Raw genomic sequence first — 15,516 nt, 5'->3', positions numbered from 1 at the left:
GGCTGGGAGGACTAAGCGTACTTGAGTTATACATCTATATACATATTAAAACATAATAACATATGTATATACATAAACATTTCCTGAATGTGCAGTTAATAATACCGAATACAGTTCGTTTTCACTGTACTGTTGTTTTGTCACCAATGCTATTGTTCTGCATTGTACATGTTCTGATTTGTTTTCAGTGCATTTACTGTGGGAGAAAAACTGCATGTTAAGATAAATATTGCACAAAATATATTTACAGTATTTCTGCTTTATATGCAATTTACTGAGGGAAGATCAAAGACGACGATTTTTTTTTACCCCAAATGCACATATCGTGGTTTATCAATGAGAGAAAACCTATTTCTACGACGCTCTATAACGTGACGTGTCTTTCCCAGTCAACCGGAAACAAGATTTTTCTTCTTTCCTGCTGCTGATCTACTGGGGCTTCAGTGCAGCCGAGAGTCAATCCTCAATAAAGGAATAACGTGAGTTATAACATCAATGAAACTGCACTGCAGTGTGTTTCTCCATGCTATTGTTTGTAAGGCTCCGCGTCTACTATACGTCGTATTTGCTTGTTTAACCTGTGTGAGTTCTGTTAGTCGGCTAGCTAGTTAGCTAGCTAGCTAACTAACCTGACACAAACGATTGTTCTTTCACCAAATTGACCCTTTAGTTTGTCAAAAAACATCTACAATTGTGCCCACATTTATAATGAAAATTAAAATAATCATCTACGTGTGTGTCGACGTGATCGGAATGTAAATATGGAATATTCAAGCCCGAGTTTGTGATCGACTTTAACGTTGATTTAAGCAGATCGGTTATCTACTAATGTTCTGAGACATGTCCTTTTCTTTTTATCATTTAAAATGTATATGTTTACCGGAGGTATCGTATGACCTACTATGTTGCATTAACTTAGAGAAAAGTCCCTATAACGACTTATTATTGTATGTCTTACTATACAATACAGTATGTAGCCATGTGTAAATTTGTTGTTGGCAATTAGTTGTTTTCTTCCCATTTATTCTTCTGTATATATCCACATATATCTATTTTTGTTATCTGTGCATTTTAACTACTTATCTATTTCTCAGTTGTGATATATTATCTATTGATCTGTTTGCCAGCACCACTTTGTCCAAAATAAGAGGGTGATAAAGTCAACCATATCCTATAATACTTTCAAATGTCACAAACTAGACTTAGAAACCTGTCAGTGCATTATATAAAACGTCTATACCTCCTTCACCCAGTTGCTAAAGCTACTTAAAAACAAATAGCAGTCTTGCACTTGCTCCACTGAGTTTCTTTATCCTCTGCAGAATGGTGACAGACGTGCAGCTGGCCATATTTGCCAACATGCTTGGCGTGTCGTTGTTCCTGTTAGTTGTGTTGTATCACTACGTTGCTGTCAATAACCCCAAAAAGCAGGAGTAGAGTCCGCCAATATGACCGGAGAGGTGAGTGCAATCTTTGTTTGCTGAAGATGGTTCACCATGTCACTTTTTTGTCAGTACTATTCCATATTGTTCCAGAATTGAAAGGCCAACATGGCCCATATAGCTTTTGTGAACATCAGTGTAATAATGTGGTTAGACACACGGACACATTTGAATGTCTTTTTCTCCCCACAGATGAGATGGGAATCAAAGCCACCACCTTGGAAACATTCCCCAACTTCCATCCTTCTTTCCAAGAGATGAATTTCTATGTTGCTATGGTTGCACAGTGGTGTATGTTCTTTTTGTAATAAAAACACATGCAGTACATTTGCATTGATTTTCAGTTAATTCCTGTCACCCATATGTACTGTGTATTCAGACCCTTTTACGTTTCAGCCTTTTGCTCAACAATGTACACTCGGTTTCATAAAGCCAATGTGAAAATAAATTAAAAAAAATCTTTGCAAATGTATTACAAGGTAAAACTGAAATAACACAATTCCATTATCACTTCATTGTACTCACAAATGGGGATTAGGTCAATTGGACACTCTAAATTGACCATAGGTGTGAGAGTGGATGGTGGTTTGTCTCCATATGTGTCCCTGTGATGGACTGGTGATCTGTCCAGGGTGTACCCCGCCTAACGCCCTATGTCAGCTGAGATTAGCACAGCACCCCCGTGACCCTCAGGTGGAGCTTCAAGTGGTAGAAGATGGATGTTCTCACAAAAGTAAATGCACACTTGGTGTTTTCAAAGATCATTTATTTACACATCACATTTCTTTTAAGTTCCAACATAGTATAATCTCAGTCAGATTGTCTCATGTGAACAAAACACACACAACACTGGTGTAATACAAGTATGTACGAAATATTGTCCAATATCCATAAAAGTAGAATCCCATCTTGGGTTTAATTTCAACAAAATTCCAAAAAAAGGAAAAATCTGAAGTCAAATTTTACCATGTTAATTCTAAGTAACAAAATGATTGATCTTCTTTTCAAATCACTGTTCTAAGAGGGAATGTGAACAACTACAGCTATATATTTGTTTTACATCCACATCAACCTGGGAATTTTGGAAAGTAAAGGTTTATAGCTCTTTTGTAGATGACACATGGATTTGCTTTTGGAATTTCTTTGTGTTTAGCTGCCTTTCTTTAACCCTCCAGCTCCACAAGGCCTCCTTGACCTGCTCTGGAGAGGTTTCTTTACATGATAACAACAAAGGGGTTCATGATGGGTTTGTTTTTGTTGGCCTCCTTCACGAGAGCCATGTGCACATGCACACACTGAGGGTGGTCCCATGTAAGATGTACATCTGTCCCGAATCTCATACTGTCTACTCGGAATTTTTTGTACTTGTGTCAGTGGTGTCAAATGAATGACAGACTTGCTCACTGACTGTTTTGCGTTTTGGATAATTGTGACTCCACAATTAGACATTCCAGTTTCGGTTCTGGTGAACAGTATGGTAAAATGAATGGTGAATACCTTTTTATGAGTAACATACAAAGCGCAAAGGACTTTTGAAATCAATACACACTTCGCTCTCACATTGTTTTAAAATACAAAAAGGACGTAAAGGAAGCTGTACAAGGTGCCATTGTGCTCTTAAGTGAGACTAGAAGTCAACCTCTAATGTAACGAGTGGCTGACTGTGGCATGCAGTATACTCATCAGTGTATATAGGAATACTTGTCAGACTGTGTTCACTATCCGTTTGAGGGAGAGAGCAGCAGAAGGAAAATAGTAAAGTGGCAAAAAACACAAATATGAGGGACACTAAGAGTAACTGAAATGTTAAGAGATATTTCACATGTGTGCTTCACCGTTATGGTGTCATTGAGCAAGGCACTTCACCCCCTGTGACTTCAGGGAAGGTATGTACTGAGCAGTTTGTAGGTATTGAGCCGCACAGTTGTAGGGAATTATAACCTTTAACTATGTACTGGTAACGATATTCAGGAAACTGAATATATAAAATAATAATAAAAAAAACATATTGCACAGTTTAGTCAGTCTGATATAATGCCTGTTTTGAATGGTTATGATTTAAAAATTGGTGTCGTATACAAGTGCCTCTTCCTCCTCTGCAGTTCCTAGGCTTCTCCACAGAGGGTCACTGTGTCACCCATACCGACAGGCTCCGGCAGCGGACTCACTGGAGTTTCATCAACCTTCAAAGACAACATGGCACAGCCTGGTAAAGTCATTTGTCTTACTTTAATTACGCCCACCAAGCAGGTGATGTTTTTGACTGTATTTGTCTGTATGTTTGTCTGTGAGCAGCTTCTCTCAAAGAGGAATTTGGATGACATTTCTGGGCATTTAGGTTATCATATGCCCCAAGTTTGACAGAGGTCACATGTTAAATTATATTTGACACAAAGTGTGCATATTGGTTTTCACCTGTTGCAGTATCTCATCTGTCTCTGGTGCAGCCTTTATGATGGCACAGTCCTTGCAGTGTAGATGGTTGTCTGTGTCCTTCAGAAGTGCTTTGGAGGCCAGCTGTATGGCACCGTCTTTCCCTGATACACCTGACCAGAGAAACGCAAACGATTATCTTATTTGTTTATATGTATCGTGCAGTTTATACCCAACATAAGTATAAAAATGGGCATCAGCAGTTTAGAGATTCCAAGTTAAGAGGCATACAACCAATATAATGACCTGAAAGACAATAAAATGCTCCACAAATGAGGCAAAATTAAATAACGCTACTGAGCTGATTCTCTTGAAACTTGGTAGATATGGACCAAGAAGAAACCCTTTAACTTTTAGAGCGGATACAATTAAGTGATATACTTTCTAGTAATGCAGCTGAGGTCATGTTGAATCCATCCTTTCTAATAAGTTCGAGTGCAAAACATCTAATCCTTAGTCAGTTGACAAATAGAGTGGAAACCATTTCATGTATATATAGGTACCTGACAGTGACAGGTGTCGGTGGAGACCTGGTCGAAGCAGCTTCCAGACTTTGATGGCGGCCGACTCCTCTTTTCCTCCAGATGAGGAATGAGTATTGCCAACCGGTTTTGTTTTACTGCCACGTGTGGATGGGCTGTCCATTGACCCCGGCTTCCGGATGGTGATGCAGCTCACGTGCGGTTGCAGGTCACACCTGGGCAGGTAGTGAAGAGGTTAATATTTTAACCACTAATGGAAAAGTCGTCATAGCATATATTAAAGAGGGTCATGTAGTATACAACACATATGTGTAATCTTATCTGTGTTTTCTTGAACTCACTTGGTAAGTTTGATGGAGGAAAGGATGTGTTCAGGCCCGGAGACTTTAGCAACCTGTGTAAACCAAAAGATTTATATAAGCTATACATATTTAAACACAAATGAGGTAAAATTAGGTAAAATGAGGAGAGTTTGCATTGTGTGTGTATGTGAGCCACAAGTCTGCTAAACTCTATACAGGCTTCTGTGGAGTGACGGCCTACCAATAGACTCCGGCAGCCTTTCGCCACACGCCCAGGACGCATGGGAAATGGTATTTTGGACGGACGCTCTGAACTGGTTCCACCTGCCTGAAAGTCTGGAAAGATGATGCCTGTTAAGCACATGACGGGGAATGAAAATGAAGACAAGAAAACCAGGAATGGAGAAACGGTGGGTGGCATCTGAGCATTGCAACATTGGGAAATTAACATCATTTTATAGCACAATAACAAGTAATACGAAATGTAACACATGCTATTTGATATATGTCAACACTTCAATGATCAATTTCCTGAGGTCTTACTTTCACCTTTGACCTGTGCTCTACATGATTAGAGTCAAAAGAATGAATAGAGAGTAGAACACTCGCACAGAGAAGTTGCTTCACAAAAGGATATATATATATATATATATATTTTATTCCAGAGGTTAAACAGAGAGGCAGCAAAAGGACAGCAGCACATTCAAGAAGGTGATACTCTTAAAGATGTTACACAGACAAACACTTAACCCAAGTCTGGTAAAGAAGGTTAGCACCACAGTGAAGGAAAGTATAAAGCAGGGAGACTTAATGGGAATGTGACTATGCACACAGCTTTTTTTGTTATTCAGGATGAGGACATTTAAGTTTGAAACAGTGGGGAAACAGCAGGACAAAGTTCACAGTGAGGAAGCAGAATACAACTACAGTGCATTTCCCCGCATCGCTCCAAAACTGTTCTCAGCTGAAAGCTCCTTATCCATTGTCTTCACTATGCAGGATGAAAACCACTAAAGTGATATATGAAAAGAGTATAAAAACAACATTGTCTCCGAAATCCCATTTTCACTCCTCGTAGTAAATTAGGAATGTGATCACAAACTGCTTAGATGTCAGGGCTCTAGTTTGGAAAAACTATCAAACATCACTGTATGAGAGGATAGTGTGCAAGAGAATCATCAGTTCTTATTTGACCTCTGCTCAAATTAGCTGCCTTCTCTAAGTCCTACATATGCCCCTTTAACTTATTGTAATCCGTTGTAATGTTTTTTTTTTTTTTTTTAAACCATTCATTATTTTTGGCCAGCAAACTCAAAATCATCAAAAATATAGAGAACATTCTTCCATTGTTTACATATTACATCTTTCAGGGGTTCTAAATAACAATATAATTCTGGTTAAAAAAAAAAAAGAATGAGTGCAGCCTTTTTAGACGTACTGTTTACAATAGAGGAAGGCACACCATGACAACGATGATGCACAGCACTGGGACAGACAATAGCTACGGCAAGGCAAGGCCAAATGTTCTGAAAGCTATTTTGATCCAATCAATCATATGTCAGATCACAAATGTTCCACCTCGGCAACTTCAGTGCATCTAAAACGGCTGGTCTTACAACACACACCATCATCAAATTCTTTGACGACAGCACACAAAAATGAATTACAGACAAATAACTATAATTCCACAAATTATCCTCAAGGCTTACACAAAACACCAAGGACAACAAGATAATATCTCATCTCGGCTAACCACAAAATATATCAACTTTTTTTTACTACTACGCGCCTGCCACATTCAATTTATACAACAAACACACACACACATATGTGTTTTAATAAATAATGGTGAATGTCTCACCTGCTAGATGAAACATGTATTAAAATTTAAAAACTATACACTTTATTTACACCAAAACCAATACTGGATTTGGTATTAGAAAAATTATTGACACTTGCCTGCTGGACTTTGCAACACTCTTCTGACAAACAAATAGTATTAAATGATATTGCTTGTTGGCAAACAGCTCCATGACACAATTCTTATTTTGACAATTCTGTGGTTCCACCATCCATAAGGATTTAAAACCAGCAATGGTCCACGTGAGGTTTCTGGCAGTAGGCTACTGTGAATATCTTAGCGTCAGGACCAAGACTGGACTGACACTGGAATGGTAAAGAGGTTGAAATAATTATCACAGAAAGGAGGAACTGCATACTTGTATATAAATATAAAAATGAAACAACAGGCCTTTTAAATACCACAAGACATTAAATGCAGATTACAGGAGCCACGACCGATTTGGAGCACAGAAGTAACCATAAAGGGACGGTGAGATCGGCCTGTGACCTGTTTTACGTACAGTACACACATTATAGAGTTATAGAGTGAAATACAAAGACACAATACATCAGAGAACAGAAGCCACCACTAATTTAGCAAAACCTGTTGCTTTTTTTTTCTTCTCCAAATAAATAAATAAATAAATAAATAAAACCAATAAATAAGTGCAACAACGCAAAATAATTCAAAGTACAGCTACTTGTAAGAGTGACAGTGATTTTAAGATAACATTTAAAAATTGATAGCCCTGGCTATTTCCCAAATATCAGCACAGTAATGTGGTAATTCCTCTTAGCTTATTAGTTGTATATATACACTTAAAAAGAGACTTACTCATTGTAATATACTCCATTAGTATAATATTTCAAATATCAATGCATACTAATAATATTTACATACTGCAAGTAGTAGGGCACAATGGAAATTATGTAGCCAAGCAATTGTGTCTCTTTGTTACATATTCCCACTGTAATATCACTGACTCACTGTCCCAGGGTTTTTTTTGTGTGTGTGTGTGTGTGTGTGTGTGTGTGTGTGTGTGCGTGTGCGTGTGCGTGTGTGTGTGTGTGTGTGTGTGTGTGTCACACAAGTTTGATTTATTTATGTTGAAACTTTTCATTCAACATGACGATACCAGAGGAGCTCTCGGCGCTCTCAAGTGTATTATTTATTCTAAGGTGCTAATACTGCAGACACATGTAATTATGCAGATATGTGCAGAATATTTGAGGAGAATTTTACAAGAGCTAGCACCAATAATGTTTCAGTCAGTCACACACGCATGTGATAGTGATCTGCTCTTAACCTACAAAGCCCCATTCAGACCTGGTATTGATATCCTCAGCAATCCAATTACACGCAGACAGCCCTAAGTACGACTGATCACTCCGGCGTTAAAATGTGTCCTGGATGTGTCTTCTGTGACCACATGTGATCGGATCTGGTGTCCCCGTCCCTTCATTCAAATTTACACTGATATCATATCTGTTTGAACATAATAAACAGATACAGTCCTTAACAAACAGACCACCACCCAAAGCCACACAGCTGCCCTACATTAACAGTGTTTTAACAGAGTCATTTTTTATGTTTCTGTAATGGTCAATACACCAGTTAATGATATTCATAATGCTAAAATATAATTATTATTGTTATCCATGAATTTTCAAATGTACTGTTTTACAAAAAAACTGAAAAAATAGTAAACAACCTTATTATTTCTTGATTAAGATGTGAAAACATAGTCATTTGTTTGCCTTCCTTAACAGAAACATTTGTTTTAGTGGTTGAATGTTATGCTTGATTTGGGTATAAAAAGGTGAATTCAGTGGTGTGTAACATGAAATAAGTTTTCTCTAATACAGGCTGAGGATGGATTCATGCATGCTCACGAATGTGTCTGAATGTGTTTTTTGATTTGAGGACGCATTCTGAAGGGATTGGTAGTGTTCAGACCTGTGTGTAGCGGTAGCACGATCTGTCCGTGTTCGGATCACTCAAGGAATGTTAATACCAGGTCTAAACAGGGTCACTTGGCCTACTCCCACTACCCACCCCCCCACCCCCACACACGGAGGTCATAACGGTAAAAGGTTAGGATTGTTTCAGTCCTGGGTGGGCCCAGTTGGAGTGGTACTGGCTGGCGGTAGGCTCTGAAGGAGCAGGGGGCTCAGTTTGGAGAGAAGCCCGGGTCGAGGCAGAGCCTGCAGGGAGGGGAGCAAAGTGGAGAGGCTGGGGGGCTGGAGTGTGTACAGACCTGTCATACTGACGGAGGCCGGGAGGGGACAGGAGCCTGCAGCACACACTGAGGAAGACGAGGAGGAGGAGGAGGAAGGGGGTGAGAGTGGGGGGCGTGAGGGAGTGTGGCTGTTGCTGGGAGACTGTAGGACGGAGCGGTGGTGGGGGGGGCGTCTCTTCTCTTGAGGCTTAGGGTCTACAGAGAGGAAGACACACACACACCAGCTCAACGACGTGCAACGATTGTGTGCAATATGAATATTTACAAGAGCCATGGGCTGAGGCACAACAGATGTTGGAAACTAACGGGATACATTGAGAATATTGTAAGGAATCAACCTTGTGTTTTGAGTGCCTTGAGATAACGTATGTTGTGATTTGGAATTATAGAATGGAATAAAATTGTGAGGTAGGAACATATGCTATATGTCGTCTGAGCTGAAAACAAGTAGGGCTGGGTATTGCTGCCGATTCCCTGAACCAATCTGACTCCAGTTCAGAATGTCCTGTTTTTATTAAATTTTCAAAATTCAATTAAATTTTGATTAAACTTTGATTTATTTAGAGATATTTCAGTTTCCAACTGCATAAACAATTTATTGTTGTGCCTAAGAACAAGGCTCATGAAAACTGATGAAAAATGTAGTTTCATCCTCACTCTGGGCACAACTAATGTCAGCGAGGCCACAAAATGCATGCACAAGTAGCAGGTGGGGGGGGGTGTGTGTGTCATGCTTGGGTCATGCAGATACTACAGGGCAGACACATCCAGGATGGGAATCCATTTGTTCAATTCTCAAAAAAACAAGTGTCCCAAGCTCCAATCATCTACAATGGTACAAAAAAAATAGAGGACAGCAGAAAAAACAAGACTCCAGATAGAATATGCAATGTTGAGATTTAAAGAGAAGAGTCAACTGACACCGTCAGAGGTGATACAAAATACTAACCAGCAAGACATGCAGATTGTTGAGAGATCAGCTTACCCCTGACCGGTACGAGTGTCTTGTTGCTGCCACGTCCTCTTGTGTGTGTGCTATTGTGCTGCGAGTGAGTCCGGGGTGGAGGGCAGCCAAAAGTAAAGCTTGGAGAGCTGTGCATCTTGGGAGAGGGTGTTTGGCTGCTGCTGCTGTGGCTGTTGCATCGAACGCGGTTGAGCGTGTTCTCAGAGGTGGAGCCAGACAGAAAGCTACCAGGAAAATCACATTAAAAAAACAACATCTTTTACATAAATAGCACAAATGTACACTTCAGTGTACATTTTTGCCTGGTGTCTTTGTCTGAACTCACTTGTTGAAACCTTTTGGTGGTGAAGCCTTACTGCCATTGTGGTGTGGTCTTGTTGGAGGGTGGGCATGCATGTTTGTATTCAGGCCTTTGGTGTTGCGGACGTGCTTGAGGATCCAGGCTCGAAGATTTGTTAGGCAGCTGTACTCTGACAGAACCAGCCGTGACCAGGGGTTACACTCCAGCATATCCAGAGCTGAGATGGCCACAGCACGCCCCACCTGATGCACATTAGATAAAGTGTTATTTACAAATATCATAAACCTTAAAAGCACACTGTAGTAAAACCCCTGATGCAATTTGTTACCTCAGAAAAACTAAAATCTAGGCAAATCAATTTCCCACCCAAAAAAAGATTATGTCCTCCTACCTGTTCAAATATCTCTGGAGTGTATTTTGGAGGGAATGATGAATGTGGAGGTGGGGTCGCCCGTCCGTTGTCATGACAGGCAGGTGGGATGGTGTTCATGGTTTTACCTGTGTTGTAGTTGCACTCCAAAGTGTAGCTGTTGGGAAACCAATAACAGATATGTGACTAGGGCCCTGTTTAGTGTGGTAGGGTACACAATAATGTGCGTTCTCGTTGTCAAATGGAAACTAGCACGAGTATGTATTATGTATGTAATTTGTTTACTGTATTGCCCTCTTCGACAGAGATTAGTTGGCGAGCTACACTGTGTCGTGCTGGTATGGCGTTAAACTACTTACATAGATGACCCATTATGTAAACAGCTACATAATTTACAGATCTGGCCCACACATCCAGCAATGGAAACGCAACTCAGAGCAGGGTGTACTGTTCTGTACTAAACCGCTTGAAGGAAACAAGGCTTAATGGTTGCAACAGCTGATTCTGCAATAATATATTCAATACTTAGCCAATAAATAGATGTTATCTAATTACAACATATGAAAAGATACATCACTAACAATGGGATAATTACCCAGCAATGAATTTTTGATCTCCCTTTAATTGTTGATTTTTGCTATTTAAACTGTTGAAGCAGTGTGTATTTATTCAATTCTCACCTGTGCAGCAGCCCTATGGCCTTGTGGATTGCCACCCGACCACTGCCTTCCTTCGACTGCCCATCTCTCTTGTCCCGTGCATACATATTTTTCTCAGAAAAGTTGCAGGCAGGGAAATCAAAGTGGGCAGAGTTCACAGCGATCAGCCTTGGGTACAGCATGTTCTCTACCTGCAGACAGAGGAAAAAAGAATGCAATGAAGCTGTGTTGCAGTTTGACAGCAATCTGAGAATGGTTGGTATGAATAAATATGCTTTGACCTGCTGGCTCTCATCAGGAAGGTTATTTCCATACATGAAACAACCACGTTTGGAGGCATGGCCATGTAAGTCCACATAATAAGCCACACCCCCCTCCTGAGGTGGAATTGATTCCTGTTCCTCCACCTGTGGGACGTCTACAGTAACTGGGGCTACAGTCTCTGAGGAGCTCGAGGAGCTGTCTTCTTTCCCCATCTCTGTAATAACCCAGACATTTTCCTCCATCGCCATGGGAATTTCAGTTTGTGTGGGATTTTCATCTTTCTCTGCAATTCGTTGATTCGAGCTGACTCCGCGGGGAGGAGCTTGGTGCTGACTGGTGGGTTTGATGTTGATGGGGGAAGGAGTCTGTGTGTTTGTAGTGTTGTTTAAGTGTGTACTGGACTGTGTATTGTGCAAGCGATTGTGTGTGTGGTGGTAGAGCAACAGAGTTTTGGCTGCATAGATGGATGGGTGCAGCTCAGGGCTGGGGTTCAGATATTGTCTGTTCAAGTTCACTCCTCTGGAGTCAGTCCTGTAGAAGAATCACAGATCACTCACCATTAACAAAAACAATAGGATAGAAGTCACACAACACACTTTCCTTATGTAATAGTGCCTGATAATCAGTGACTAATTGTAGTGAACTTATTATAACAGACTTGTTACAAAGTGTTTGTTCAAAGAGCAGATGGCACACATACTGTGCTAGATTCACATTGTTCCAGACTTGATTCCAGATGATGACACAAATGAGCATGTCGTCATGAGACAAAAGTAATTTCTAGTCTAGATTGTGTCAAATGATAATCGCTTTGTTGTACGATGTTGTGAGGGTGCATGTACAGTACGTGTATGTGAGTATGACATTCTTACCTGTAGTGTCCGCGGACAACCCCGTCTGGGTTAAGCATTGGAATGAGTTTGAACACAAACATGTTTCGAAGTGTGTGAGCTCGCGGGTCGTCTCTTCTTAAGATAAAATTCAGGAAACCATTAAACACAAAGGATGCGGGAGTTTCCCCTGGGTGCACCCGACTGCTTAGGAAAAACACCTGCAAACACACAAATGTCAAGGGTTAGTGTAATAACCACTTTGACAATTTTAGGTGATTTCACATCATATGCAGGCTTTATACTAAGTCATTACGTGTCATCTAAGGTGTCAGATTACAGCCGAAATCGTTGACTTTATGTACAGCTGAGTTATACCCTTTTGTTGCAGAAGCGATGTGGTCTTGGAGTGTTAGTGTCTGGAAATAACTTAGGCAGATGGGGCTCTCTCTGCTCCTGCATCCCATTGCAGTTGGTCACAGTGAGCAGGTCCACTCTGTTGCCATCCAGAGAGTGGCATAGCAACTCCCTGTGATAATACACACTTTCTGGAGCACTGAATGGGACAGATATTGCAAGGAGTAAAAGAAAAGAGAGTGAGACAGACATGATGAACGGCCAAATTCTTAGGTAATTTTACTTAATAAGTAGTATCAAATGTCAGGTGTTTAGGTGAGCTGTATGTATTCTACCTGCTTGGACTGAGGTGAGCACCACTGGGGTAACTCTCATCCAACTGCTGCAGCATCTCCTGACTCTCACTATAAGAGAATGGATAGCAGAAGGAGAAGTAGGTGGTTGCCCCTCGCACCTCTGACAGCCGGTGAGTGAATGAGAGAATGAACTGGTTATCTTTAATCTGGGAAGTGACAGAAGAACGGAAGATGAGAGATATTATTAGAAAGATTATTATAGCTGTCAGGAACCAGACTGATGGCCCATTGCCTCTCTGCCTCCTGTTGCCCACATGCTCTTCCTAATAGTCCCAAGGGTGTATGAGTGTGTACCTCAGTTGTGGGTCTGTCTCTAATCCTTTCCCACCGATTCTTGCCAGGTAAAGTGCGAACAAGAGGAGTCATGCCCTGGCTGTAGAGCTTCCTCTGGTTATTCATGTTCATCACATTGATCTTCAGTATCTTCCCTGGTGCTACACCCCGTACACTGAAGTAAAACCATGACCTGAAACACAAAAAACGTGACTTAATAAAATGAATGTAATGCAGCACAGTGGCTGTGTACAAATATGTGCAACAAAAGCTGAAGATTTGTAACCTGTTTCCATTCTCATGTTCTGTGCCAGCACAGTCCGGCTGTGTCCACACATTGAACTCATAATCAGGGGAGAGGCTTGATACTAAAGGAGCACTCCCACTGGAAGCTGTGTCGGAAGAAGGGCTTGAGCTAGCCTTCTCCACCTTCTCCACACGAGCCAGGTTCCCTGAGTCAAACTTGGAGCCAAACACAATATTACCAAAATAAGCCTCCATGGTCCAGGAGTTAAACCCTCTTTCACCTCTCTCCCCCTGGGTTCTTTGTTGAGTCTTGGTCACCGATGGCACATTGGCAGCCTGTATAAATGAACATGGAGCAAAATGAATAAAAGGTGTAGATATGTTTGTGCTGTCAAGTGTAATGAAATAAGTTCAAGTGACAAGATCAGACACAACCAACTACTTAGTCTTGTTTTTGTTATTGTTAAAATGTATATGTTTTATTTATCTTAGAAACAATTATGGTGTTTCTTAATGTGTGTGGGGACATACGAGATTATTATTGCTATTACAGCTACAGATATAATATTTCGACTTGCTTAGTTACGAGTCAACACTCAACAGCGACACCCCGAGGCCGTTACGACTACACGCAAAATGTAATTATAAGCAATATTATACACACTTGCATACCAATTCTGCCTGCTAGCTCCCTGCTTTCATTGTACCACATAGTAGATGAACTGATGCATAGCCGATCATCATAATCATGTGTGAGAATACGTTTGCGCCCCTGTCTTTTGTGATGAAGTAGTAAATGGCTGCTGTCTGGTTTTCAGTAACAGAGCAACAACAACAGCTGACCGAGAAATCGAGGAAGGGGAGTGACGGCTGCAAACGCTACACTCTGTTTATACCAATTATGACAAAAATGCTAGTTATTATTTAGCGCTATGTCAGTAATGGTGCCTAAGTATTCTGTCCTTCAGGTTACACACACCTTGTAACGCTAGCGTACGTGTCTAATATGCTACTCAGGCTAACTTAGCTACCGAACTAGCAGCCCTTTTGCTCGACCTGTCACTCCATCCCCTTTTACCCTCGAGTCACGGTCAGTGCAATTTACATTTCACGAACGCTTGTACACAATTAATTACCAGTATCGGTTATATTCGGTCGATGTCCATCTTTGTTTTTACCGTCCTCCTCAACCTCACAGTTCTTTGCTCTGAGTGCTGCGTTCAAGTTTCTCTGTAAAAACGAGCACTGCGTTCCCCTAGTTAGTTAGCTACAGTTAGTTAGGGCTTGACAAACGTGACTGATGTTTTTTTTTATAATTGTGAGGGGGTATATTTACTCATTAATAAATACAAGTAATCGTTTTAAGTGCAGAATAGCTGCAGAAAGGCTAAATAACGTCACAGTACTACTCTTTCAAAGTTAATTACACATTAATTGGAGATATCTACCTAACGTGAACATAGCACAGCAGCACTAAATAGTGTTTTGTATTCATTTATGAATGATTTTCAGTCAAAACCATCTGGAGGTGGCACATACTGCAGAAACAGCTGTTTGAGACTCCCATTTTTCAAATCTACTCCATTCTGTTTTCTGTACACCAGTACAGTCTAATAGTCACCTGCATGTAATCCATTCATTTTGTCTCTATTGTTTTGTATTCATGCATTAAAGCTTAAACGGGTGGCCAAGTAAGCCTGGCCTGCCTTTACCTTACCTTCTTCTACATCTTCCTTTTCTGCTTCTGTGTTTTCCATCCAAGCACATCATATACAGCTTTTTAAAATTCCTGAGTTTTAGAATTATTCTGCTTTGCCTGCCATTTGCCCCAATGACAATGAATGAACATGGACGGGGCCCTCATTTGCCTTCACATGGCACCTGTGGTTCATCTGCCTTTGATCTGTGCAGTTCACATACGCATCAGAGGCAACAGTGGAAGTGCATTCACACACCATTCACACAGCATTTTCTGCTGGAAATGCACATTTTCTAATCATGCTGAATTTGGTGTTATCACAAGATGTACACAGACAACAGTATTTTCATTTTAAACACAATTTTACACCATTGGGGTGAACAACATCATTCTTATGGCACTGTTTGTCAATAAAGAAGTGCAGAAATCAAAGATGAATGTAAAATAAATTATTAA

The 15,516-nt window shown here is 40.6% G+C and overlaps 2 protein-coding genes and 1 long non-coding RNA gene across 7 annotated transcripts in view; 2 read left to right on the top strand and 1 right to left on the bottom strand.

The window, feature by feature from the left end:
- Positions 1 to 389: 389 nt before the first annotated feature.
- On the top strand, positions 390 to 1,769 carry ost4 (oligosaccharyltransferase complex subunit 4 (non-catalytic)). The gene is made up of 3 exons (XM_058613562.1): positions 390 to 479; positions 1,323 to 1,460; positions 1,635 to 1,769. Exon 2 carries the CDS (start codon positions 1,324 to 1,326, stop codon positions 1,435 to 1,437), a length of 114 nt encoding a protein of 37 aa, XP_058469545.1. The 5' UTR covers positions 390 to 479; position 1,323; the 3' UTR covers positions 1,438 to 1,460; positions 1,635 to 1,769.
- Positions 1,770 to 2,191: 422 nt separating this feature from the next.
- Positions 2,192 to 15,170, bottom strand: agbl5 (AGBL carboxypeptidase 5). Of its 5 annotated transcripts, none has more exons than XM_058613551.1 (17): positions 15,079 to 15,170; positions 13,402 to 13,697; positions 13,137 to 13,308; positions 12,822 to 12,988; positions 12,508 to 12,685; positions 12,172 to 12,350; positions 11,317 to 11,830; positions 11,057 to 11,226; positions 10,398 to 10,533; positions 10,031 to 10,248; positions 9,727 to 9,929; positions 8,760 to 8,936; positions 4,901 to 5,010; positions 4,699 to 4,751; positions 4,379 to 4,572; positions 3,858 to 3,988; positions 2,192 to 3,625 (listed from the first exon to the last, which is right to left on the bottom strand). In XM_058613551.1, the coding sequence occupies exons 2-17, from the start codon at positions 13,614 to 13,616 to the stop codon at positions 3,548 to 3,550; spliced, it is 2,895 nt and encodes a 964-aa protein (XP_058469534.1). In that variant the 5' UTR covers positions 13,617 to 13,697; positions 15,079 to 15,170; the 3' UTR covers positions 2,192 to 3,547. The 5 variants fall into 5 exon arrangements, with proteins under 5 accessions (XP_058469534.1, XP_058469533.1, XP_058469535.1 ...); XM_058613550.1 differs by lacking the exon at positions 15,079 to 15,170 and adding an exon at positions 14,498 to 14,587; XM_058613552.1 differs by lacking the exon at positions 15,079 to 15,170 and adding an exon at positions 14,498 to 14,587 and having other exon boundaries at positions 4,901 to 4,995.
- Positions 14,336 to 15,516, top strand: part of LOC131443700 (uncharacterized) — a 140,837-nt gene continuing 139,656 nt past the window's right edge. The window contains exon 1 of the long non-coding RNA XR_009233662.1: positions 14,336 to 14,451. This is a non-coding gene — a long non-coding RNA (uncharacterized LOC131443700). The remainder of the gene's footprint in view (positions 14,452 to 15,516) is intronic.

The sequence above is a fragment of the Solea solea genome, chromosome 17 (assembly GCF_958295425.1).
Source record: "Solea solea chromosome 17, fSolSol10.1, whole genome shotgun sequence".
Classification (NCBI taxonomy): domain Eukaryota; kingdom Metazoa; phylum Chordata; class Actinopteri; order Pleuronectiformes; family Soleidae; genus Solea; species Solea solea.
Note: the sequence above shows the minus strand (reverse complement) of the source record. Positions and strands in the feature narration are given on the sequence as shown.

What these genes read in the sequence shown, in the direction of transcription:
- ost4 (XM_058613562.1), top strand. Translation starts at nt 1,324, where the DNA reads ATGGTGACAGACGTGCAGCTGGCCATATTTGCCAACATGCTTGGCGTG.
- agbl5 (XM_058613551.1), bottom strand. Translation starts at nt 13,616, where the DNA reads ATGGAGGCTTATTTTGGTAATATTGTGTTTGGCTCCAAGTTTGACTCA. An exon ending in CCACCAAAAGGTTTCAACAA is followed by an intron (nt 9,930 to 10,030) that starts GTGAGTTCAGAC and finishes TTTTCCTGGTAG; the next exon opens with CTTTCTGTCTGGCTCCACCT. An exon ending in TCCTCCATCAAACTTACCAA is followed by an intron (nt 4,573 to 4,698) that starts GTGAGTTCAAGA and finishes CTACCTGCCCAG; the next exon opens with GTGTGACCTGCAACCGCACG.